The 24,029-nt window shown below is 43.4% G+C and overlaps 2 protein-coding genes across 2 annotated transcripts in view; both read right to left on the reverse strand.

Moving 5' to 3' along the window:
* NAT10 (N-acetyltransferase 10 (GCN5-related)) overlaps nt 1-16,595 on the reverse strand; it is a 36,547-nt gene extending 19,952 nt beyond the window's left edge. The window contains exons 1-11 of the mRNA XM_012649607.1: nt 16,416-16,595; nt 14,431-14,553; nt 13,926-14,017; nt 10,538-10,709; nt 9,120-9,242; nt 7,368-7,429; nt 5,755-5,869; nt 5,547-5,654; nt 2,468-2,601; nt 1,206-1,299; nt 972-1,070 (exon numbers count right to left, since the gene is read on the reverse strand). Coding sequence (XP_012505061.1) covers nt 972-1,070; nt 1,206-1,299; nt 2,468-2,601; nt 5,547-5,654; nt 5,755-5,869; nt 7,368-7,429; nt 9,120-9,242; nt 10,538-10,709; nt 13,926-14,017; nt 14,431-14,538 — 1,107 coding nt within the window. The 5' untranslated portion in view covers nt 14,539-14,553; nt 16,416-16,595. The remainder of the gene's footprint in view (nt 1-971; nt 1,071-1,205; nt 1,300-2,467; nt 2,602-5,546; nt 5,655-5,754; nt 5,870-7,367; nt 7,430-9,119; nt 9,243-10,537; nt 10,710-13,925; nt 14,018-14,430; nt 14,554-16,415) is intronic.
* Nucleotides 16,596-20,913: 4,318 nt separating this feature from the next.
* Nucleotides 20,914-24,029, reverse strand: part of CAPRIN1 (cell cycle associated protein 1) — a 43,080-nt gene continuing 39,964 nt past the window's right edge. Inside the window, exon 19 of the mRNA XM_012649608.1 lies at nt 20,914-22,764. Within this exon, the coding sequence (XP_012505062.1) occupies nt 22,700-22,764 (65 nt within the window). The 3' untranslated portion in view covers nt 20,914-22,699. The remainder of the gene's footprint in view (nt 22,765-24,029) is intronic.

Genomic DNA, 24,029 nt, shown 5'->3' on the forward strand with positions numbered 1-24,029 from the left:
AGGAGGAGGAAGGGCTGAGCCAGCACAATGCAGGGAAATGTCTTCCTTCTTTGGTTTGTGTATTTTTCTTGAGTTTTAACAGTTCTCTGTATTCGCAGAGGCTGCAGCCTGCCCCGCACCCCCACCCCATACCAACAGCAGTCTTTCCTCCTGCCGAATCAGGCAAAAGTGGGAAGAAATGTATAGGATGAAGAGATTCTAGAAAGAGACCTAGTAAGAAGGACTCAAGATCCTTGAGGTAACATTGTTTATAACCTGAACCCTTTGATGAGAGTAAACCTCATTGACATGCATATTCATATGCTTTGACAGGCAAGAAGTTCAAGTGCATAAACTGCCGAATTCACCTGGCTCACTTCCCACCCAATCCAACACCAAAAATAATAGATGAACCTACTGCACTAAGAGCCTGTTAGTCTCAGCCCCTTCTGTAATCCTGTCACCCGATGCCTCTCTCAGAGATTTAGCAAAACTGCAGCCTTGGACAAGTACAGACCATTCAGGTTTACACAGCACTAGAGATTTATAGAGCTTTTGGGAAAACACTGTTTAAAAAGGAAAATAGGCCACTGGCTAAACCACAAAGATTCAGAGCACAGTTTGCAAAGTTCTTTTGTTCTTTTAAATGGTGAGGTTATTGTTCTAATTACAGATGTACCATTTTAAAACCTGCAGTAACTAAGCAAAATTAGAACTGATGTCAGAACAATGATTCTTTTACCTAATCAGCATACTTTCAATCCCACCTACTCCATACTCGAGGGTCGCAACTACAATTTTTCAATCTGACTGCACACATTTGTTAGTTTACTTCAACATGCTTCTTTCAAAGTGGCTGAAAACCTGGAGCAGGTTTATCATGAAACAACAATACTGTCTAAAGGATATGCAATTACTTAGGACATAAATGCCTATAACAGGAAACATCTTAGAGCCAGTTAAATACAGCAGGATCTGAGAACGAGCCTCACCTGAATGGTCTGCCTGTGTTCTCGGAATACATTCACTCGGATTACTGCCTTGTTAAATTCAGGATTTAGAGACTGAATAATCTCATAATCCAGATGCTCCTAGTGGGAAAAGAGTCAAACCAAAGACAAACTTTAGAAACTAAGTATTAAGAAAGTAAGCAAGCATTTTAAAGACTTCACCTAAATTTAAACGCAGCACTGAATCAAAATAAGTCCTTACCCTAAATTTCCTACCTGATATTGCAGAGCATCAAACCCTTTAAACACAAATTCAAACAGAGTGTGGAGGTTATCAGGGCTTGGGGAGGTAACAAAGATATTGGAGTACCTACAAAAGAAAAAGAAAAGGAGGATTTTTAAGAAAATTTTTTTAAAAAACAGATTTTTGTTTGCCACTGTCCCAAAGATGATAACCAGAAATAACAGCAGGGAAAAAAGGACACCTTTTAAGGAGGAAAAGCGAAGCAACACCGAACCTTTTCTTCCGAAACTAATGAAAACACGTTAACAGCTGGAAGGTATCGAGTCCCAACATCTAGCGACCGACAACTGAGAGAGCAAAGTGTTGAAAGGCGCTGTGGGCACAACCCCTCCAGCGTGCAGAACCGCACACTGCCCCGATCCAGTGCCCCGCTACAGGAAGGACAGCCTCACACTCATCACTACCTGTGCAGAGGCCTCCAAACTGTGAAACCGGAGAGCCCGAGGCCATAGCTAACCTCCAAGGGATCTTTGCTGAGTGACAAGGATGATAATGGCTGAGAGGCTGACTGGTCTGGCTGAGCAGCAGGAAAAACAAAGGACTGAGAGTCCGGAGCTGAGCTCAAGACCTGGCTCTACCAGCACTGAGTTGCTGAGGGATCTTGGGTAAATAACTGAAACTCCCTGAGCCTGGGTCTATCAATCTATAAGATGCCCACAGAGCTCTAAGGAGCACTAAGGAAGATAACACATGTGGGAGAACACAGTAAATTCTAGGTCCATTATTATGGCTGCAAAGATGGGTGAACATATTCTGTGGGCAGCTACATAAATCTTCCACACCCAAGAAAAAAGAACAGAAAGTAACATCACACCCAAAAGCAGCTCCTCAGAAGCAAACAAAATCTATTACTCAAAATCATTAAAATGTCAAACTTATGCTTTTCCAAGTCAGCAAAGCTGGCCATAGGCATTCTCATTCCCTGAGATTTTTAAAGTTTCTTACTCCCATTTCTTTGCTTTTACATGTCTGTTCAACTGTAAAGATTACAGAGGCCCTGGTGCCCACGTGCCTGTGTGTACACACACATATACCTGCACCTCTGGCTAGGGCGGGTTGGGAGAAACAGTCTTGCTGTTTCCTGGCAGGAACCCAGGACCTGGAGAAATCACGCAGTGACCCCACTCAGAACTAGGAACCTGAGATACAGTTCTCCCGTCTCCTGACCCCTCACCCTGCACATTGCCCCTTAAGAGCCCAGAGCTCCTAAAGATCGGGAATAGGATCCCCTTACCCAAATGCTACCGCCCCAGCAATAGCCAAACCCAGGGCTGCAGATTTTCCCCGTCCTCGGGCAGCTGTGAGTGCAACGGTACTTCTCAGCGTCTTTTCTGAGACCCCCTCGATAAATTTCAAGACAGCTTTGGCCTGTGGAAAGACAAACATAATAGGTGAGCTTCGGGAAAGGCCCACGTTTCGGCCATTTACCACGGTCACTGTGGAGAAGTTAGGTTGGCGCCAAGGCTGAATAAAAAGGGGGCAGTTCTCACAAACCAGAAGGCACTGCTCAGCACACCTGAAACCTGGTCATCTCATCTCCGCCCCAATCAGCATCTGATTGGCCTTAAATACCAATCAGATGCTGGTGACTCCCAAATTTACAGCTCCAGTCCAGGCCACTTCCCTGCACACAAGACTTTCATACACATGCAACTGCTTCCTGTACATCTCCACTTGCACACCAGACATTTCGAACTCAAAACTGAACACTTTGTGTTCTCCCAAACCTCCCCCACCTACCATCTTCCCCATCTCAGTTAACTATCCAGTTGCTCAAGCCAAAAGCCTCAATTTCCTCCCCTGTACCCGATTAGTCAGCAAATCCTGTCATCTTCAAAACACACACAAGCCCTATCATTCCTCACCATCACCCTCCATCACTCTGCTCAAAGCCACCATCCTCTCCTGCCTGCCTCATCACAGCAGCTTCCTCGGCAGGCGTCCTGCTTCCATCCTCATTCCACCAAGTCTATATTCAATACAGCAGCCAGAGGGATCCTCTTAAAAATAAGGCTGGGGATCCTTCTGGAAGCGACTGTAGGCATAAAACCCTCCACCACCCCGTCTCTCACAGAGTAAGTGCCAAAGCCCTCCCGGTGGCCTGTATGGTCCTCTTAACTCCTCCTGCGCTCTCCCGGCTCTGCTTCAGCCCACCGGCCTCTGCCCTAGTCCCGGAGCCCCTGAGACAAACTACTACTTCAGACCTATGGACTTGCTGATCCCTCTGCCTGAAGCATTTGCCCAGAGGGCCACCAGGCTCATCTCAACTCCTCCACGGCGTCACTCAAACATCACCTTCCAAATGAGGCCGTCCCTGACCACTGTGTCTAGAACCGCAGCACCCACCCTCAGCCTGGAACACCCTAGCCCCCTCTGCTCTTTTTTTCTTCATTGTACAAAGCCCTTCTCCGTCACAGCCGGGTCTGCCCACATCCTTTATCGCTGTTTCATCCCACTAGAAGGTAAACTCTGTGAAGCAGGTGTGTCCCACTGTCTACTGCCAAGCCCCAGTGCCCAGGAGAGCGTAAGAGGGAAAGCGAGATGCCAGTGGCACCAGAGGAGAGAAGCTGCACACTGCTCAGGGCCGAACTTTGCTCCCCAGCTGGGATCTGTGCTGGGACCTGAGGCTGGGAAGGCCAGATGGGAAACTGTCTCACTCGCCTAGGCAACGACAGACACTAAGCAGGCCCGGGCAGGTGGAAGGGGAAGGAGGCTTCAGGAAGTCAAAGCCTCTCCAGATGGAAAATCAAAGGGGATCCAGGTCTTATTTGTCTTAACTTGGCCTTTGCTGAACACTATATTTTTTTTTTTGAGACAGGGTCTCGCTCTGTTGCCCAGGCTAGAGTGCCGTGGCATCAGCCTAGCTCACAGCAACCTCAAATTCCCAGGCTCAAGCAATCCTCCTACCTCAGCCTCTCAAAGTGCTAGGATTACAGGCATGAGCCACTGCGCCCGGCCAAGACTTACAAGTTTAAAAGTACCCACTGTTGGCAAGGCTACAGGAAAAAGGCATTTTCATACACCGTGGATAGTTTCATCACCTGGTGCAATGCTCATTTCAATGCATATAATCTCTGGTCCAGCAATTCTTCTTCTGGAAATATATCCTAAATTTAGTTTCCACAGACCTACCTGTAAGAATGTCCTAACAGCATTGTTTATAATAGCAAAAATGCTGGAATCAACCCAAATGTCTAACAGGGAACCACTTAACACTTTATACAGTGAGACCCCTTCACATTTTTTTAAAAGTACCCCTTTATATGCACAGAAAAAGACCCAGAAGGATACATAATAAACTGTTAACAGTAGTTGCCTCTGCAGAGTGGCAATGCCAAGCGTAAACACCACTATTTTTCTAATGCATATTCTTTTGTACTTAATTTGCTTTTTTTTCTCTCTCTTTTTTTTCCTTTAAATAACACTACTACTAGCAATGTAGTTTCTCCCTCTTCATCCTGTCTCTCACTCCCTCTTCCTGGTGATAAAGAGGATACCAGGAAGTGGTCCAAAGCATCCCACAGCCTACAGCCTGGGCTGCACAGAGAGCTCTGCAGCTGGTGATTGTATTTCCAGAATGAAAAGGGGAGCCAGCCTGCTGGGACTCAGCTCAAGTGGGAGGTGTCACTGCATCTGTTTCCCTTCAGGAGGGTGGAGCCCAGTGCCAAGAGACCTGTGCTGCTCACCAGGCTCAGGCTCGACCGGAACCCTGAACACACCTGATAGCTCCCATCATGATCCAGGAAGCAGCAGAGAAGCTGAGTTTACCAGCACTGGCTACCTTGTTGAGTGAAGAAATGCATCCTGGCAGCTCCCACCCAGCCTGCTGTTTGTACCCAAAGACCAGGTAGATGTCACCCTGGGGGGCCCTCATCAGGCCTGACACTGGAACCACGGTAAATACTAGGGGCCTCAAGCTCTCCTCTCACTCTGTACAAGCCATGGGCAAAAACTTTATATCATCAAAACTTAACTGAAATTAAATACAGGCATATCACCCTCTCTCAGAAAAAGCACTGAGAGGATTCCTCTTTAAATGTAGTCCATCTGCCCCCTGACCCCCAGCTCTCTGAACTATTAACTTCGGGCGCAGGGGAAGGTAATCCCTAGACTTCTTTTGTGAACTCAGACAACAGGGAATAGCCCTGCTGTTGCTGCACATGCATGAGCATGAGCAAGAGAAAGGGCCCCCTTCCCTAGGGAGGCTCCAGGTCTCGACTTGTCTTAACTTGGCTTCTGCTGCTCTCCACGCGCTGTATTTTACCTCTGTGTTGTTTACACGGGGGTGGAGAGGTTCTAAACACCACGCTCACCTGGTCTAGGGTCTTGCAGCAGTCTACCAACACACCCACAGGCTGGGTGTCCTGCAAGTTCTCCTTCAACTCCTTCAGCTCCAGATCAGAAGGACCGAGACTCTCATCCTACCAGAGAGAAGAGGAGAAGGTTTGCCACTGCGAAAGGAGGATCGACACAGGAAACACAGCCTCCCCCAGAGTCCCAGAGACCCTGACACAGACTCACCGGAGCCTGTGGAGGTAGAGCCTCGATGTTGGCCACGTGGGAGGAGATGGGCAGGATGTTGAGCTGGTCATCGATGACGAGACACTTCTTGCAAGAGGCCAGAGAGAGAATAAACCTGAGAAACAAAACCACTAAGATGAAGTGCTAGGGAGAGCAGGCAATGTCTATGCAAGAGTGTAGCTTTTCTTTAGGAAAATCATTTGGCCCCATGTGCCTCTAAGAAAGTCAGAGAAAGCCAAAACCCAGCTGGAGAGCAATGTGAGATGATTCAGAGCCTCCTCTACAAGGCACCTGAACATGTTTTATACAGCAAATAAGAAAACCCGAGAACTCCTCCCAAGAGACTGACTGTAAGCATTTCTGCTGCGCACAACCGCCCCGGTTCCCTACATAATTTGGTCCTTTCCTCATCCTCCTAGACTCACTCTTTAGCACTAAAGTGGCTCAGGCCATCCTTAAAGGGGGAATTCCAAACCCAACCCACATATGATCACTAGTCACACAGGAAAACAAACACACAAAATGGATTTACCTTCTGTCACAAGGACAAAGTAATACATAAAAGGAAGAAGGGGAGAGGAAAGTTCCCTGAAGAAATATAACAAAAACATTCTTGCACGTAGAACATGTTTGCCTATAAAATTCAAACATCCTCCCATACTGCAATAAAAGGGCTTCACCTGATACTTTCACAGGCTTCTGTGCTAGTCAGTAGCACACAGCTGCTCCCCCTGCTCTGCTCATTCTACTGAGTTAAAGCATCACGGATTATTAGAAAGAGAACGGCCCCCACAGTTCCATCAAGGCCAGGATCTCTCAGCCTCAGCACTACTGACATTTTGGACCAGATAATTCTTTGTTGAGGGGGCTGCCCTGTGCCTGTGGGTTGTTTGGCAGCAGCCCTGGCTTCTGCCCACTAGATGCCCACAGCACCCTCCTCCACCACTCCCGAAGTCATGACTGTCAATCAAACTGTCTCCAGACATTGGCAAATGTCCCTGGGGGGCCAAATGAGATTCTCAACTGCTCCAGATGAGAACCACTGGTCTAGGCCAAAGTTTCTTAAAGTACTTCTCAGGCTGCTAACTGGTGTTCCTTTAAAAAGGGCTCTGCAGTAAAATAAATTTGGAAAACAATCAGTTAAACAGGTTCCAGCTGCTGCAAGACTTTTCGGAGGCTACAATAGGCCAATGTGAATCTTCATAAAGGAAAACAGCGTCAGCATTTCCCAGACATATTTGGCCAGAAAACCCTCTTGTCATAAGGTCCCTCTTAAAAGACCAGTGTTCTGTGAAATACCTTCTGGGAAAAAGTGATCAAGACAAATCACCCCTCTGAAAGATGAGTAAGCTAAGAGCCAGAGAGACGGAGTGGCTTGGTTTAATGCCACTGAGCTAGTGTCAGGCCAGCAGCAAGACAGAATCCAGGTCTCCTGGCCCCAGCTTTCCACTATCTCTCACTGCTGCCAGTTAGTGTCACAGCTACTGCTGCTGCCAAGAATCTCACACCATTTTGGAATCTTGTACTGCTTTCCCTGACAAAAAACCAAAGCTTTCAGTTGGATCCGAGATAAAGATAAAGTCCCCCACAACTGTGAGGGACCGTTGTCCTACCTCTCATTAAATCTTCCCACCACATCCTGATGGGCCTCGGTCCTGTACCTGGAATGCACATCCTAAAAGAGACAACAACCATTAACAAAGTCATCCAACAGTGCTGAGCCCAGGGCTCAAAGGAGACATCTATCAAAGGAGATGTCTCCTCTATCAAAGGAGACATCAGCGATCCTACTGGAAACAAAAGCCACTTCTACACAATGATGTGCTGTGCTGAACTGGCAAATGGTATTCGCTGGAACTAGGATCGGACACTAAAGGCAATGTCTCTTACTATAACCTTTGACTTTTTCCATATTTTACTCAGCATCCTATGATGCACTCATTCATTCCATAAAACTTATGTGCTAACTGTATGCCAGACGTGCTGGGTATACACTGGTGAACAAAGCACAGTGACCTCTGTTGTCACAGAGCTTATAGTCTAATGGTCAGAGGAAGACAGAGAACACAGATGACTGAATAAATACAAATTGTGCAAATGCTACAGATGAAACACAGAGTGCAGCCACAGCAAAGGGCGGTGGGGAGCAAGCCTGCTTATACAGGGTAATGAGGGAGGGCCTCCCTGAGATGACAGGCTGCGACCTGGAGGATAAGCAGGCAGCCAGGAAGAGGAGGAACAAATACACTGAAGTGAGCACAAAGTCAGTCATTCACTCACAAACACCTAACGAGCACTTACTAAACGCCAGGCACTCTTCTAGGATCTGCGAATGCACCAGCAAGGGAGCACTCCCTGCTCCCGGTGCAGTTTACAGACCAGCACAGGAGGACAGACAAAAAAACAAATACATAACTCTAGGTAACTGTCAAGTGCTCTGAAGAAAAATGAGGCAGGTTAAGGAGTGACGGGCCAAGCCGCTGAACAGGGTGTGAGGAAAGACCACACCGACGAGGTGATATTTGAGCGGGGACTTGAACGCAGTAAGGAGGCAAGCCAGGCAGACGTCCAGTGGAAGCACATTCCAGTAGGGAGGAAGTGCAAAGGCCCGGGGGTAACAGTGTTCTGGGAATATCTGAGGACCTTCAGTGGCAAGTGATGATAGGACTGGTAGTGACAGCAAGCGGTCCCTAAGATTTAAGGAAAGTTCATTTCCCCAGATGAACACAGTTCACGAAACCCTGAGACCAATCCTACCACCACTCCTGAGCTGCTGCTGCAGGCACCACGGAAAACCCGCCTCTCTGAACACCACACAGCAATACTGATGGAGCCAGGAGACCAGCTCTGCGCCAGGTGAGACATATCCCCACTCCTAACCATGTCCTCAGCCAAAATGTCTTTTGCTTTAGGAGAAAACTACCTCTCCCAGAGACCAAATTCTTGCCAAACTGGGGGTGGAAGTGGCAAATGTTCCTTTATCATCCATTAGGATGAGGGCCGGTGAGGGGTCTCCACAGGGTCCTTTTCTTGCAATACACAAATTGAGGCACTGGCATTGCTCTCTGCAGAATACCATGCCAGAAAATTTAACTACATTAACAGCTGCATCATATCTGAATCTCACTGGTATAGGACTGGCAAACACCTGAAAGCAAAGGTGAAATTCAGAGATGCCGAGGCACACTCAGGGCCCCAGAGATTTATCTGCAATGACTTTTTCATTAGTTGCAGTCAAAGAGCTCCCAGTCCAGAGGCTGTGCTGACCATTCACCAGAGCTGCTCAACAGGAATTCTCTAAAAAAAGTGGACTACAGCAAAAACAGCTTGATTTGAACCCCCACAATTAAGAAACAGATGCTTACCATGGTCACTGTGTACAACTGCTTGAGTGAGTTCATGGTTCGCAGGAGGATAACCACCAGCCCACCGCCTTCCACTGTTTCTACAGTCCTGGCCAGCAAGTTTGGAGTTAAGGCTTCAAAATCCTGGAAGAAGGAAACCTTAGAAAGGGCTGGTCATGCATACAACACCCCAAGGAATTCTTAACCCGGGGCCAGGTGATAAAGCAAAAAGGGGGCCTCAAAGCACAAAGCCAAGCCCATACCTCCCACCCCTGACTCACCAGGACACACACAGCCCCTTTCTTAGGGGCACCACAGCAGAGAGCCCAGCCCTTGAGTATAGGTATGCCTGGTTTTATAACTCAAAAATGTCTCTAATAATCTCTGATAAAATCCTGTTTGGAAACAAATTTTCCAACCTTCATTGGTTCATATGTGAATTTCAGAAACATCTTACATTCATTTTCTGACATTTATTGATTGAACCTATTTGATAAAACGCAACTGTACCACGTGGGGGAGCTACTGCATACAGGAGCCATCATTCCAGCAACTTTACCAAAAGCAGCAAGCAGACCACCACCCTGCCAGTGATCAGGCCAGGGGATTCCCCTGTAGAGCAGGGGTGAAAATGAGGCAACATGCTCTTTTCTGGCGTGCATCCCCCAAAGTGAGATGCACGCCAGCAGTGCAGGAGACAACCCATTAGAATGCAGAAAGAAAAAAAACAGAACTTCTATTTTTGATTTCCCCCCATGTCTTAATTTGTATTTTGCGAGGTTTGTAATAATGGGTATAGTAGTACATGTATATATCACACACAAAAATGTGGGGATATGTGCTTAAACTTTTTTTGTCTTTTTTTTTTGGAAGGGTAGCTTGGAGGCACAGGAGTCAAAGAACCAAAGAATAAAACAAATACCACCAGAACAATCACCAAAGGGGGAAAAAAAAAAAAGTGGAACAGTCTATTAACTTCAAGAGAATACATACCAGTGAAGAAATTCACCAACTAGTTCTGACAGGGGAAGTGGTTATGCTACTTGAGCACGCTAGATAGGACATATGAGCGCACGGGTCTGTAACCAGTTGGTTAAAACAAGTCCCAGTGCTCACTGGTCAGCAAAGTCTTCAGTGAGTGCCAAAGGGAGCTGGAGTCCTAGGGTCACTCAAAGTTCCTGGTGCTTGTCTTATCAGCTTCAGCTGGTTAGAACCAGTTGTAAAGGAGCATAACTGTCAGTTCTGGTATCTCTGAACAAATGTTAATTCAAACAGAAATTCTCTTTTTATTTGGGGTAGGTGACCAAGTTTCCTTTTCCAAAGGAATAATAAGCTTGGCCAACAGGGAACATGTGACTCTTCTCCCCTTTCTGTACACCTGTTTTGGTGGAGAATAAGGCTCTTTTGACTTCAGTCACAGGCTAGAGGAAGCCACCCACCTGCAGGACACACATGCCAAAGGTATTGCCCAGGATCTTGTGGGTCTCATTGTAGTAGCAGTAGCGAATGTTTGTGGCTGCTATGAAAAGTTCGAAGGGGTCATCTTGCTTTATGTTCAATGTCCCATTCTTTATTTTCTTCTGTAGCTGTCGCATTCTTTTCTTCCGGTGGCTGTAATTACCCCCATCCCATGAGAGCCAGTTAATCAGAGAGACTAAAGAGCTGGTTGCAGGAGATAGGCTCAGTGACCACCTACTTAGACCTTCAGAGCTAGCAGGGAACTTGGACAGTGTGGGGCCAATTCCCTCACTTTAAAGGTGAAGGGCAGTGGAGAGGTTCAGAAGAAGGGCTTGGGGTGAGAGTGATAAGTCTACGTGTGAACCCTGCTATTTTGCTATGTGACCTTGAGCAGATACTTTGCTTTAAAAGATGGGTAATAGGAGTAGCTAAACCTCACATTTGGCCAAAGCCAGAGCTTGAAACCAAACTTAGGTGGTCTCATTACCTTAGGCTTAAGCCAGTGTTTCACATACACCTTGCAGCTCCCCTGGGGGCCTGGGAAAGGCAAGGTGATGGCCAGTTACTTTACTCATGTTTCCTAGATGAATTCAGCGCTTCCTTCCCCAGTGTGGGATCACGTCCTCAAAGGCATCTCTTATATAAGACAATATGATACAGGATACAAGGACAGGAATGGAATCTGGAAATACCAGAAATCCCTCAGCTTTTTTTGGTCTTAAAAACCCTGAATATCCAACTGCCATTTACCTTTCCTTTACAGAAAGAGAGAATAAGAATATTCCAGAATGGAGGATTACAGTTCATCAAAATTTTACCACAGTTCTCTAACTTAATAGTTAAGACAAAAGCCCCTTCCCCTGTGGGCCTCCATTTCCTAATCTGTGAACCAAGGCAGTAGGTGATTTTATCTCCACTGTCCCTTCTGGCTCAGGCCTTAGCCCATGACTTACAAGCAAGCATCAGCTTGAACATGACACTGCCAGATTGAGATGGGGGTGGGGTGGGACAGCTACAAGAAGCACAAGAACAGATTTTTAAAAGTGAAACCAAGTGGGTTTAAATTCAAAAGGCAAATCTTCCCAGAAAACTGTGAACTGCCTAATTCCACATCTATCTTGCATTTGCCAAATGAAAAATATTGAGAATCAGAAGTCCCAAAAACTTAAAATTCTGGGACAGGCAATAGGATTTAGTCTCAATCTATACTAAAAATGCTTACCTCTCTAATTATGAAAGAGTATATACAACAAAATACCAATGATGTGCAAAACTACACCCAGTGACAGATACCTAAATGCTACAATGCCTAGGTAGTAAGATTATGGGTGCTTTTTGTTTTCATCTTTATGTTTTCTGCATTTTTCAAATTTCCCGCAATAAGGCTTTTATAACTTTTTTTAAAAGGCCAAATTATTTACTCAAAATCTGGTTTCCTTTAGCAGAATCAAGTTTCTTTAAGACCACAGGATATGGACTAGTAAGTTTAGCCTTCGGTTAAACTCTTAAAACTCTTAAACTCTTAAAATTCCAGAGCCTGTTAACAATGCATCCAACTCTCAATAAATATTAACCAAGTACCTACTATAAACAAGCTACATCGTTAGAATATGAAAATATAAAGATAAGTAGGAGAGAACCCCTAACTGAGCTTATCACCTGCAAGTTTAAAAAAAAGAAAAAGATATATGTAAGTTACAGTATATAAGTGACTATAGCCCACGGCAAAAGCAGCTGGTGACACACGCATGATAGAAGGAGAACAAGTGCTGAAGAAGACAGAGGAGCCGTCAGGTATGACTGAAGGACTCTGGAAAAGCATCACAAAGGAGGCACGCCCTGAAAAACGGGGAAGATTTCATAGGTGATGTCAGAGAGGTGGACGTGGCATTCCAATCAGGGGATGTAGCATGAGCAAAGGGAAATAGGGAGGGCAGCCACAGCACAGAGCAGGCAGAGCTGCAGACGGGACTGAAGAGCCAACATCAGAGATGAGCACATCTAGCAATAAAGGAGAGAGAAGAGACCCAAGGACAGAATCACACATGCTGGAAAAGAGAAAAGATCAAAAGAAAGAGAAGCGCTCAGGAAGGGGGATTGAGTAAAGACACTGAGCCCAAGAAAGGAGAATACTTCTGAGGCGACCACATAGCAGGTTACATGCCAAGGAACAGTACTCCCACCCCACACCAAACTCCTCCAAATGCAAGGTTGTAGGAAAAACTGCCAGGTTTCTACGATGTGACTGGCCCTACCTCCCCCCTTGCCTAGCGGTGGGCATCTTTGCACAAGAATTTTGGGAGAAAGCCTGATTTTCAAATGGTTGGACCTGAAACAGGTAAAAATTCAAGTGTTGTTTCTGCCAGGGGAACAACAGAAAACAGAAAGCTGGTCTGCAATACGAAAGCTGACAGCAGATACGCAGAGATGAGAGACTGAGCTGGGAACATTAGCAGTCTGGCTTTTTTCACTCCTGAGCAGAGCTGAAATCTCACCCGCTTAGGTTCCATGAATTAGCTCATATACTTCAATGAAAACCCTTTGTGCTTAGATGTGTTTGTGTTGGAGGTCTGCTATTTACAACTAGAAGTCTTGACTATCACAGCTTCAAAAAATAAGAGACCAGCCAACTGTCAAACACAGCAGTGAACTTGTGGAAGAAGAGCTCTGAAAGGAAGTAGAAATAGAGAGGAAGCTTGCTGCAGCAAGACACTGGGGGCATCTAAGAGCACAATTTGGTCAAAACGACAGAAGCAGAAGCCAGAGAACAAGGGGGATGGCTAGGAAGCCTTCTGGTTTAGGGTGTGTGGCAATGAAAACGAGAGAAAATGCTAGGCTAAGAGATAAAGCTGGGTATGTAGCTAATCATTTTTTGAGAATAGGAAAAGCTGAGCATGTTTACAGAAAAAAGGAGAAAGTTTCCAAATGGTATGGAGTGGCCGGCAGAGGAAAGACGATAAAGGTCCTAAAAGAGGTGAGATCCAGTGTACGTAAAGAAGTTTTCCCTGGACATGGGATGAGGCACATCTCCTTCTGTGAAAGGATGAAATAAATTTGAGGCAGGAAAAGGCGAATTGAAGGAACTTGCATTCTATGGGCTCAATCAGCTCAGAAAAGTAGGAAGGAAAACCATGTGCAGAGAGCAAGGCATTGCACTAGGGACTTAAAAGGCATGAAAATGATTTGAAACTTATTGTCAGGAATGAAGAAAGGATATCAGCTCCTTTTTTTCCCCTCCATTTAGAAATGTCCTCACAGATAGTGCCTCCACTAAAGATCTCTGAAAAACTATGTCAAGGAATCATTCCCTAGCATTTAACTAACAAGCAGGAATTATAAGTCGGATGGAACACAAAGGGCCGTGCTTACCTGCTAAATCCCAGTTCTTTCTTGTAACACCACAGCACTGAAGGCCGAGCCTTCACAGTTGCTTTGGATAACATGTGATGGAGTATTACCACCTGCCAAAGAAAAAAGTCAAAGAATCTCAGGGGCAAGAGAGACCTTACAGATTGCCAGGCCTAAGGCCTCATTTGACACACGTGGAAAGTAAACTGAGGGCCGAGGAAGGGAAGTGTCCAAGGTCACAAGGCAAGTGGTGACCAGGTTGGGACTAGAAGCCAGGTAATGTACACTTAACCTTGCAGTCAATCCGCCACCCAAGGCTTTAAAAGGTATTACCTTGTCTCCTAATAAATCTAAATACAGAGAATTTACCACTTCCAGAAAATGAAGAAAGGTTCCCACTAGGCATCTTACCAGCTAAAGAGATCTTAATGTCATTATGTGCTGAAACTCCAGAGGGCCTGTAACATCCTGACTCTTTGGGACAGGAGGGCAAAAAGTAACACAGGAAGCATTTACCAGGTCATACCTGATCTTTTCCTCGATCCCCGACTACAACAAAGAGAGATCTTTGCCGCTCAGCTACCCCATTCTCAATGAGAATCCGGATGCGGTTATCCACCTTCTTCCGATGCATGGTGAAAGATTATCGCTGAAAGAGAAAGAAATACAACAGGATGTGGATGCCAGATTCTGGCAAGGGAGCATTAGCTGGCTGCCTCTGTGGGAGCAGGGGCTGTGCTGAGCACACTTATATATATCCTTACTTAACCCTCAAGCAGCTCCTCAGTTTTAGATTTAGGAAACTTAGGCTTGGGAGGGGAAAAAAATGTTCCCTCAACATGGGAAGCTGTAATTCACACCTCTAGCACAGATATTTTTAAAAATTAGAAACCTGAATGTTCAAAAAAATAGAAGAATGACTAAAAAATATAATGGTCTATCCATATATCCAAAACATTTTTTAAAACTATCTAAGGATAGGGATACAGATACTTATGAGAGGATCTTATGGCAGGATATAAAGTATAATACCATTTTTTATGCACATACATAACATACAGAAGAAAAAAAACACCGGAAGAAAATACCAAAATGTAAACTAGCTATTTCTGGATGGTGAGATAGACTTTTGTTTTGTTCTTTTGGAGGGTTTTTTGATTTGTTTGTTTTTAATTCTCACGTGTTATACTAATAGTCAGGGAAAAGAAATCAATGAATATTTCCATGATGAAATGTGTCCAATCATTTCCTCAAGTTAGAGAAAACCATACTAAAGCCTTTACACAGACATCAAAAGTTATTATGTGATTACCTATGATAAAATATTGTATCATTACCATAATAAATACACCAAAGAAACATCAGAAATATCAATTATATTACTACAATGTAAACATAAAAATGACATGTCACTGACATGTTACTTAGAAACTCCAGTGCCTGCTGCATTCTAAACATAAAGCTCATTAACTGAACCTTACCTAACTCTCCCTTCTAACCTCCCAAAACAAACATAGATGTTAGCATGTCTTACTATAAAACATTATGTCACTACCAAGGACCCCTATTTATAAGTAAAGGAATAAGTATAAAGAATACAAGAATCCCAAGGCAAAAAAGTGACAGAGATAAGATTCACATCGAAATCTGCCTGCATCCAAAGCTGAGCTACTTCCAGTTCACCAACCTGCCCAGCTTATAAGCCCTGTGTTGCACGCCACATAAAGACCCCACAAAAACCAATCAACAACTAATTACCGGGGACTGTCTTTTGCTCTAGTTACTCTGGGAGCCCCAGAAGAGGTACCGGATGAAGCCCTTGAGTTCAAGCTTTCATTTTCCTTTTAGAAGGTATTTAAAGGAAAGAGATAAGAGACAACTACACAAAGATAAAATTAGAAGTAAAAATAATAGCTCTAGTAAGGAGTCTGATGAAGGGCTGAGGTTACTGTGGGTTGAAGTTGTCATGGAAGGCCCAATGGATGCGGAGGGCCTTGAAGAGGAGAAAAATGATTATTTTCATTCATCCATTCGTTTATCTACACATAACCTCTATGTGCCAGACACCACTCTAGGTACACTGGCAAACAAAGTCCTGAATGTGACTCTTGATTAAATGTATAAAAGGAATGTGCACAATGAAGTAGTTAAGACTGCGGAAGGATCTGGGATTAGAATGCCTCAATTCAAAACCAAGTGCTGCAACCGGGAACCGTGGGCAAGCTCCGCCAAAAGCAAGTATTGCCACCCACCCAACCACCCCTGACTCCCCCCAACTAGAGATCATCAGAGGTAGGGATCGAGACACTCAACCCCCGAGAGCGGCTGCGTATCGGAGCAAAGGGGGTTCTGTCATCTAGGAGCGCCCCAGTGGAGGGTGCGGGGCAGTTGGCGTGGGCTGGTTATCAGTCTGGTTGCAGAACCTTCGTTCTCGGGCCGGTCCCCTCCCGCCCCAAGAAGGACACGAACGCCAACCTCGGTATCCATCCCCAGCCCTCCCGCGTTCGCTACCTGCGCCCGAGCCCGGCAGATCCCAGCCGTGGCGAAGCGGAAGCACGTGGGGGCACGGAGCAAGAAGAGGAGGGAGCAGCAGGCTGCCTCGAGCGAATGCCTGGCCGTTGGCGCCCGGAGTTCGCCTCACTCCGCGGCGCGTCCCGCTCAGGCGCTGGTAGGCAGCGCGTGCGCTAGTGCTCTGACGGCGCGGCGACCGCGAGCGAGAGGGGACCTTCCTCGCCTCCTGTCGCTGAATGGTGACGTCAGAAGGCCGGGAGGCGGGGCCGCGGCCTAAATCACCAGGGCCGTGCAAATGGCTTTGCTTGCGGTGCCTCTCTTATCAGAACTAAGCTACCCTGGCCACGAACGGCAGAATAAGCGTACAGACGTCCGCACCCTCAGCATAGGTCCCGTGCAGCACACGGTTCGTAGTCCAGGGTTTTCAGCATTAGCTGGTTATGCAAGACACGACAGTTGAAGGGATCTGTGCTCAATTCTGCCGATCCCCTTATTTAAGTAACCGTTTTAATACGACGAGATGAGGAAACTCAGCCAGCAAACCTATTTTATTCATCTCACTTAAACCTCCACCCCCGCGGTACTGACCTTGTGGACCGGTCTGGAATTTTGTAGTTTTCTACCCACGATTCCGGTCTCTGTACTTTGGGGCCTCCCCTCAGGCCCATATCTGGTCTTCAAATGCTGAAGCTCTTCGCAAAAGCAGCCCTGGGGCTCTGCTTTTATTACTCTCGCTGCAGCTTCCATTCGAACTCCTCTACATGTAGCACAAAACTACAAGGACCACCTATACACACTTTTGCGTTCTTGTCTTTTGGCCAGATCGCTTAACTTCAAATAAACATATTCAACTGCTTGTTTGACATTTCCTCTCGGATACCGCACTTATTTCCCTTCTCCTTGAAACTCCTTCCCCAAATAAAGACACTCCCAATTTCAATGTAATCAGCACCACCACCCATTGAGTCCAACATCTGTCATCAAATTATTTTCTAATTCATTCAACAAAATGTTAACATGCCAGACACTATTCACAAGGGAACAGAATGACCAAAATGTTCCTGCCCTTACAGAAGCATATAATTCTAGATGAGTTTTAAAATACTACTAAGAAAAAAAGTATCCAGTGAGTAGAAAGTGACTAAGGGTACTATTAATATTTTAGAAGTGGACATGGAAGGCCTGAGGTCACTGGAGCAAAGACCTGAATCTAGAAAGGAGCCTTGAGAATGTGAGTGAAAAGCCTTCCCATGCCAAAGATACACACCTAAAGGCTCCAAGATTTGCGGGGGGCGGGGGGGGGAGGTCATCTTAGCAGTCAGCACGGCCAGACCAGTCAGCAAGTGGAAAAACAGCAGGAAAGTACGCCAGTAACGTAGGGCATGGGGACCACATTTAGAACTTAATTCTAGCTGTGATGGGAAATCACTGGAGTATGGGGGACAGGGGAGTGACAAGATCTGATTTGCCTTCTCAAATGGCTCATTCTGACTGCTATGCAAAAACTCTACCACAGGAGGGCAAGTGTAGAAACAGGGAGAACCATTAAGAACTATTGTAGTTAACCTTTTCTAGAATGGCAGTGGTGGTGGTCACAAGCGCCAATGACTCAGGACAGATTTGGATAGATTTCCAAGGTAGAACCATGTGGGTCTGCTTAAAGATTAGATGCAGGGTATGAAAGGAAATTAAAGATAGTACTCAAAGCATCTGCCCTGAGCAACTGAGTGAATGTAATACAGCTGGGTAATCAAGGGAACTGGAATACCTGACATTCAAATGAAGATGTTGTGTATGAGTTACAAGTTTTGCGGGGTTTGGGACCTTGAAATATTTAGGAGCGATCAGAATGCTGACTGTAGTTAAAATCATGGGATTGGATGAGATCACCCTGGGAAGAGTATAGCTAAAAATAAAGTCTGATATCCAAGGCCTGGAGAAATCAGCAAAGGATATGGAGCAGAGACCAGTGACACAGGAAAGCTATTGAATCCATTCACCACCCCCACCCCCACCTTAGTTTACATTACATACAATCAATCATTTCTCACATGGGCTACTCCAATAAGCCTCCTACTCTCTTGTCCCATACATTTTGTTCTCAACACTGCACTGAGTGTTCTTTAAATGGCAATTTTATTAGATGACCCACCATCCCCACCCCCAACAATATACACATAGCTTAAAAACCTTCAATAGTTCCCAACTGTTTAAAGACAAAACTTAACATGGAATTTTCCTATAAAGCTGTCCATAACAGCCCTATTTCTCCAGCCTTTAACTCTGCTAATCCTTACTCTTTCCACTTGAGCCCGAGTTTTCTGTCACTGGAGAATGGACCTTTAGATGTACTCTTCTCTCCCCTCGTCTAGTTTACTACTCCTCATCCTTCTAGCTCAATTATCCCTTTCAATGTAGTCGTTCCTGATCATTTTGACTAGGTCATACCCTATCAGTCACGGCCTTAGTATCTACCACCAACCACACTGCTCCACCATGGCATTTGGCACACTTTTGTGTCACATCAGTGTCTTTGATTAGACAGTTCAATGAAAGCAGGAACCAGTGTTTCTTGTCACCACTTAATGCCTAGTGCTTGGCATGATGCCCTGCAAAGGATATCCAAATTGGATGAATAAAGCCTTAGTTCAACGGCTTAATACAGTGTCCCCCTAATATAAACACAGTACTTAAATAAAGCTCATGCTTCCAAATAAGGAATAATAGAACACTAAAAACTGCCTTTACCAGATGATCATGGACAAACTGCTGGTCCTTCACTGCCTATACTCACAAGAGCCAGTCAGGTACTTGCAATTGGATTAGGTTTACAGTTTGTTAAAGTAGGGTATTAGTACTGTAGAGGTTGAGAAAGCGTATCAGCAGGCTAGCCACCTTAGAAGATGAGGCTACCAGATAGATTTAAGCCTTTTCCTTTCTTCTTACAAGTGGCATTTCACTTACACCTGTGCTGGATGGCATCTACGACTGCAGCAAACTTCGTTCAAGGATAATGAATCAGGTCTTTGTGTAATTTAATCTAATGTAATTTAAAACATTCACTAGTCTTTCCCAGTATTTTTGTAGAATTCAAAATGGGAAAAGGTATAAAGATGAGCCTTAACAATGTACTTAAATTTTCCTGAAGGTTTTCCTCCCCATTAACTCCATGAAAGGGACAAGCTCAAAGGCAATACTGATTTTTTGTAATATAACTTATAATCAGTTAAATGTAGAGTGCTTAATAAGAATTCAAGTAGAATGCAGATTAAGGAGCTTAAAGACAAAATGAAGGGTTTGAATTCAGTGCTTACCCACGTCCCATTTCCCCTAATTAGATATACTGTTGCAAATATAATGAACAATCCAAATTTCCTAAGACATTTAGGAAGCTGACTGCTTAACTACCCTTCTATATTTTATGAATTGGTTGTCAACTGACACCTCAGTTAATGAGCTTTCTGAGAATAAGCACATTCTCATGTCTCCTGTAAGTGGAAAAGTCTCCCACACAACAGAGTTGCATATATAAGGAGACAAAAGAACTGTAAAAACTTAACTGATCAAAAACACACTTAAAGGATATTTGTTTTAATATCAAGATACAATGATTGGAAAAACTCCATATTATTTAGGAATATGAGGATCTGGAAATAAACTGCCCTAATCAAGGTAATCAATAACATTCTACCTTTACTAAAGCTTTAAAAAAGAAGTTTCATTATCCACGTGAGATGATTGATATTGTACATGTACAAAAGTATTTTATATGTGGTCTTGCTACACCAAGAGGCTATAGTGACATGTGTGACAATCATTTCCTTGCAACTCTGCTAAAATATGCATTTGACCAAACAAAAGGCCTTCTGCAGCTAGGACAAGCATTCACATATTATACAGAATACTAGTACCAAGATTCAGATCTTAATGGGGCATTTTGGAAAGTTCTCTGCCCCCTGAGGCACTCCTTTAAAAAATATGGTCTGAATTGAGACACAAAAAGGTTTACATTTAAACTGTGATAGTAGAATGCCAAAATAAAATTATAGTACTTTGAAAAGAACAATTCTTTTAAAAACATACAAAGAAATAATCAAACTATGAACACCTTTACACATTTGTAACATACGCACTAATGCATAGACGTTTGAAACTTAGAAGGCTTTTCTCCCCCAACCCATCTCTGAACTGATTCATAGAGATCGCTGTATAAAGAACTTATTTACTTCAATTTTGATTGTAAATGTCATGAAATTATTTTCTACAGAGATAGCAAATTTAGTTTTATAGAGGACTGCAAGCATACATCTTTTAGGGATTACCCAGTAAACCATGAATATTTTATACAGCCCTAAAATACAGCTAACATATGGTTGTGGTACATCCCAGGCAGATGTCATTTAAAGCACGCAAGGGGAGGTGCTAGCAAAAGAAATACTCATTTGCAAAAGTAAACAGATTAACCCTTCCAATATGATGTACCACAACCACACATGAGAAAAGTCAAGAACTTATTTTATTTTAAAATAAACATTGAAGATCCCCCCGTTCCCCACCACCCTACAAAACTTTTGAATGTGGAATGTTCAACAGCCTATCCATTTTAGTAGGTTACAAAACCAGCAAAAACTCCAGTTGTCTAATGATGAATGTTTGAGAATAGCTTTGTTTTTAAGTAGCTGAGCACCTACTGGAAAAATTCCTTAGCTAAAGGCTGAAAATAAAATTTAATTTCTGCACAGAAAATACCATGAACTTAGTAGCCTTTGCTCAATAGGTGGTATTAATTCTCCATGAAGTCAAAGTGGAATGAGACACAGCAGCGTCAAGTTCACAGGCACACAGAACCGCTGCTCGAACTGCTCGCACAAACTCCAACGTGGTACATAGGCTAAGTCACCACTCAACTGTCCGTTTCCACCAAACTTGAGACTCTCCCTATGCATCTAAGGGTAGGAATCACCACTTGGAATACAAATGCCTCCATGAGAAAAGGAGAATTCAATTAGGGTTAAATAGACAAAATATAAGTGCAAGTACTAGAGAAATGGCTGCTGGAGATAACCATAAAATTTGTGACACTAACATTGCATGGGGTGAATCACATAAGCTGCTAACTGTTGAACACCAGTGTTTCAAGATACAACTTTTATAAACATGTTTTATTTGTTTTGCTTATACCATCAGAACTGAAACTACTGGCGGTCATTTCCCTGTAACAGGGAAATCAATCTAAAACATATACTGGTGCTTTTCAAAAGATAGCAATTTAAAAGGGTGGTAGCAGCAGGCATTTGATATCTTTTCCTTTTAAAAAAACTTTCAAATTGCAGGAAAAACATGTGACCAAGAGTGTTATGATTATCCATTAGAGATTTTCATCAGTACCTGTACCAATTTAGGTGACAATACAGCAAGATCCAAGGATTAGTGACAGACAATGTACATGTCATAAGGAATGATATATACTACCAATCCTTACAAAAGTCATTGTCTTAAGAAACTGTTAAGTATTCAAAAAGGTATCTAAATACTTCACATTAAGTACAGAAGCGGCCATCCAGATTATATCCCATGTTTGTTGCATATTTTTCAAAAAGTGCCAATCAAAGCCTAATTTTGCATTTTGGCTTTGTTGTATACAGTATCAGCTGTTAAAAAGCAATTTACATGTGTTTTTAACCACAGTCGTTTGGCCAGATGAATAGTGCCGTGTCAAAGCTGTTAGCCAGCCTTATATGTGTGATTAAGGACCCATGCATAATTTGGTATTGCACCCTAAACATTCAGTGCTCCAATTTGGAAAAGCTGTGAAATGCAGTTGTTCTGCCAAACCACACTCCACTCCTTCCACCTTCCTTTCAAGGGAAATATTTTAGTTTTGTCAATTACCATTGAATAACTCTAGGGCTGATTTGTAGATTTTATCCAATGTCAAAAAAGTCAATCTTCCTTTTTTCAAGCCACTTCAAATAACTATGGAGATACTTATCACCCTGTAAAGTATATTATGTTTTACTCCTAAGCAAGGGTGAGGAATCTGAGTATCATGTGCAAGGCTCAAGATGACGCTTAGGACAGAACATGCAGAGTAAAAATAGTTTCCTTCCATATCCAGGTAATATAAAGCTGACAATTATAGTCCTGTCTTTATGGGATGAAAACAGTCCCTTTACAATAAGTTTCCTGAAAGGGAGAACAAATAGATAATAACTCTTCTGGTAACATATTATGGTACACTGGCCAGTGTGTTTTGGCGATTAAACATAATCCTGTGAATCAGATTAATTCACTTGCTGAGTGTTCATTTGCGGCATCCCTCTGTTGGGTCTTGGGGGCCCTCCACGACCTAGAAGACAAAAATGGCATTTGATTTTTCTTTCAAATATTATTTGTTTTGCCTTCAAGCAGATTTTCATCTGAAGTCAAGAAGCATGTGGGCAGCTTGTCACCACATTATTAGGTTTAAGAGGTCAATTCTTCAGTGTTCAAGTTTCACCTGTCCTGGGAGTTGTCATGCGCAAATTTGCTCATGTTCTCTTAGCTAAAAGAAGAGTAGAGCTAATGGAGTATTCCACCAGTACTCATTCATTCATTCATTCAACAAGTATTTATTGAGTGCCTACTTGTGCCAGGCACTGTCATCAGGCGTTGGGGAATAGATACAGCAGTGAAGACAGACAAGGTACCTGCTCTCATGGAGCTTACATTCTAGTGTACACTCTAGCTTACATTTCAGTAGTAACATCATACTATCAAAATTAATAAAAGCACCAGAATGAAAACAGACCTTATTACCTAAACTGTTAAAAAGAACTACATTAACATTCAAAATTGTATAATGACTTGTAACAGATAAAATAACTTTTTACATGCTGTTAAAACAGATTTTTAGCTATCAGTTAACTCAACTTTCATAGAATATGCTACAAGGTGGGAAAGAAGAACATAACCCACATTCACATGCAAATATCCCTTGATAATTCTAGTCAAGTCAGTAATTCCCAAGTGATCCATTAGTTCTTTTAAAAATGCACCTTTTTGCTGGCCAGTTTCTCCTAGCATTCAAATCAAAGTACTTTGTAATTCCTCCTTAACATACATTTTATACATGTTATGGCCAATAACTAGAGGAAACCTATTCGATGTTTAACCTCTCTCAGATCAGAGAACCATTTAGAATTTCAGATTATATGAAATGCTAGCTCTAATTGTTAAATAGGCTAACTTCCTGCCCAAATAGGAAGCACTTTTCCAATAGTAAAAGACAAAACAAAAAAACCTTTAAAACCATTAATTTTTTAAAGTATAGTTCATTAAGTTAGGAATTTGGGGTTTTGTTTAAAAGTAAGAAATAACTTGATATTTATATCACTAATAGTGGTCCAAAAGGCATTGAAATTTCAATTAGTTCTATAACTTCTAAATGGTTCTCTAAATGTAACTATGGCTTATCTGACCATTTTAAAGGGTTTCTGGCCTTAAAATATAATAGGCATGTTTCAAAAATGAAAGAGGGATAATAAATTTATATAAATGTTCAATCTTGTTCCAAAAATGTCTTACAAAAATGTTTCATTAAGTACTTCCTAAAAACATTTAGCAGGTTTTAGG

The sequence above is a fragment of the Propithecus coquereli genome, unplaced genomic scaffold, assembly GCF_000956105.1.
Source record: "Propithecus coquereli isolate 6110/MARCELLA unplaced genomic scaffold, Pcoq_1.0 Scaffold30, whole genome shotgun sequence".
Lineage (NCBI taxonomy): Eukaryota > Metazoa > Chordata > Mammalia > Primates > Indriidae > Propithecus > Propithecus coquereli.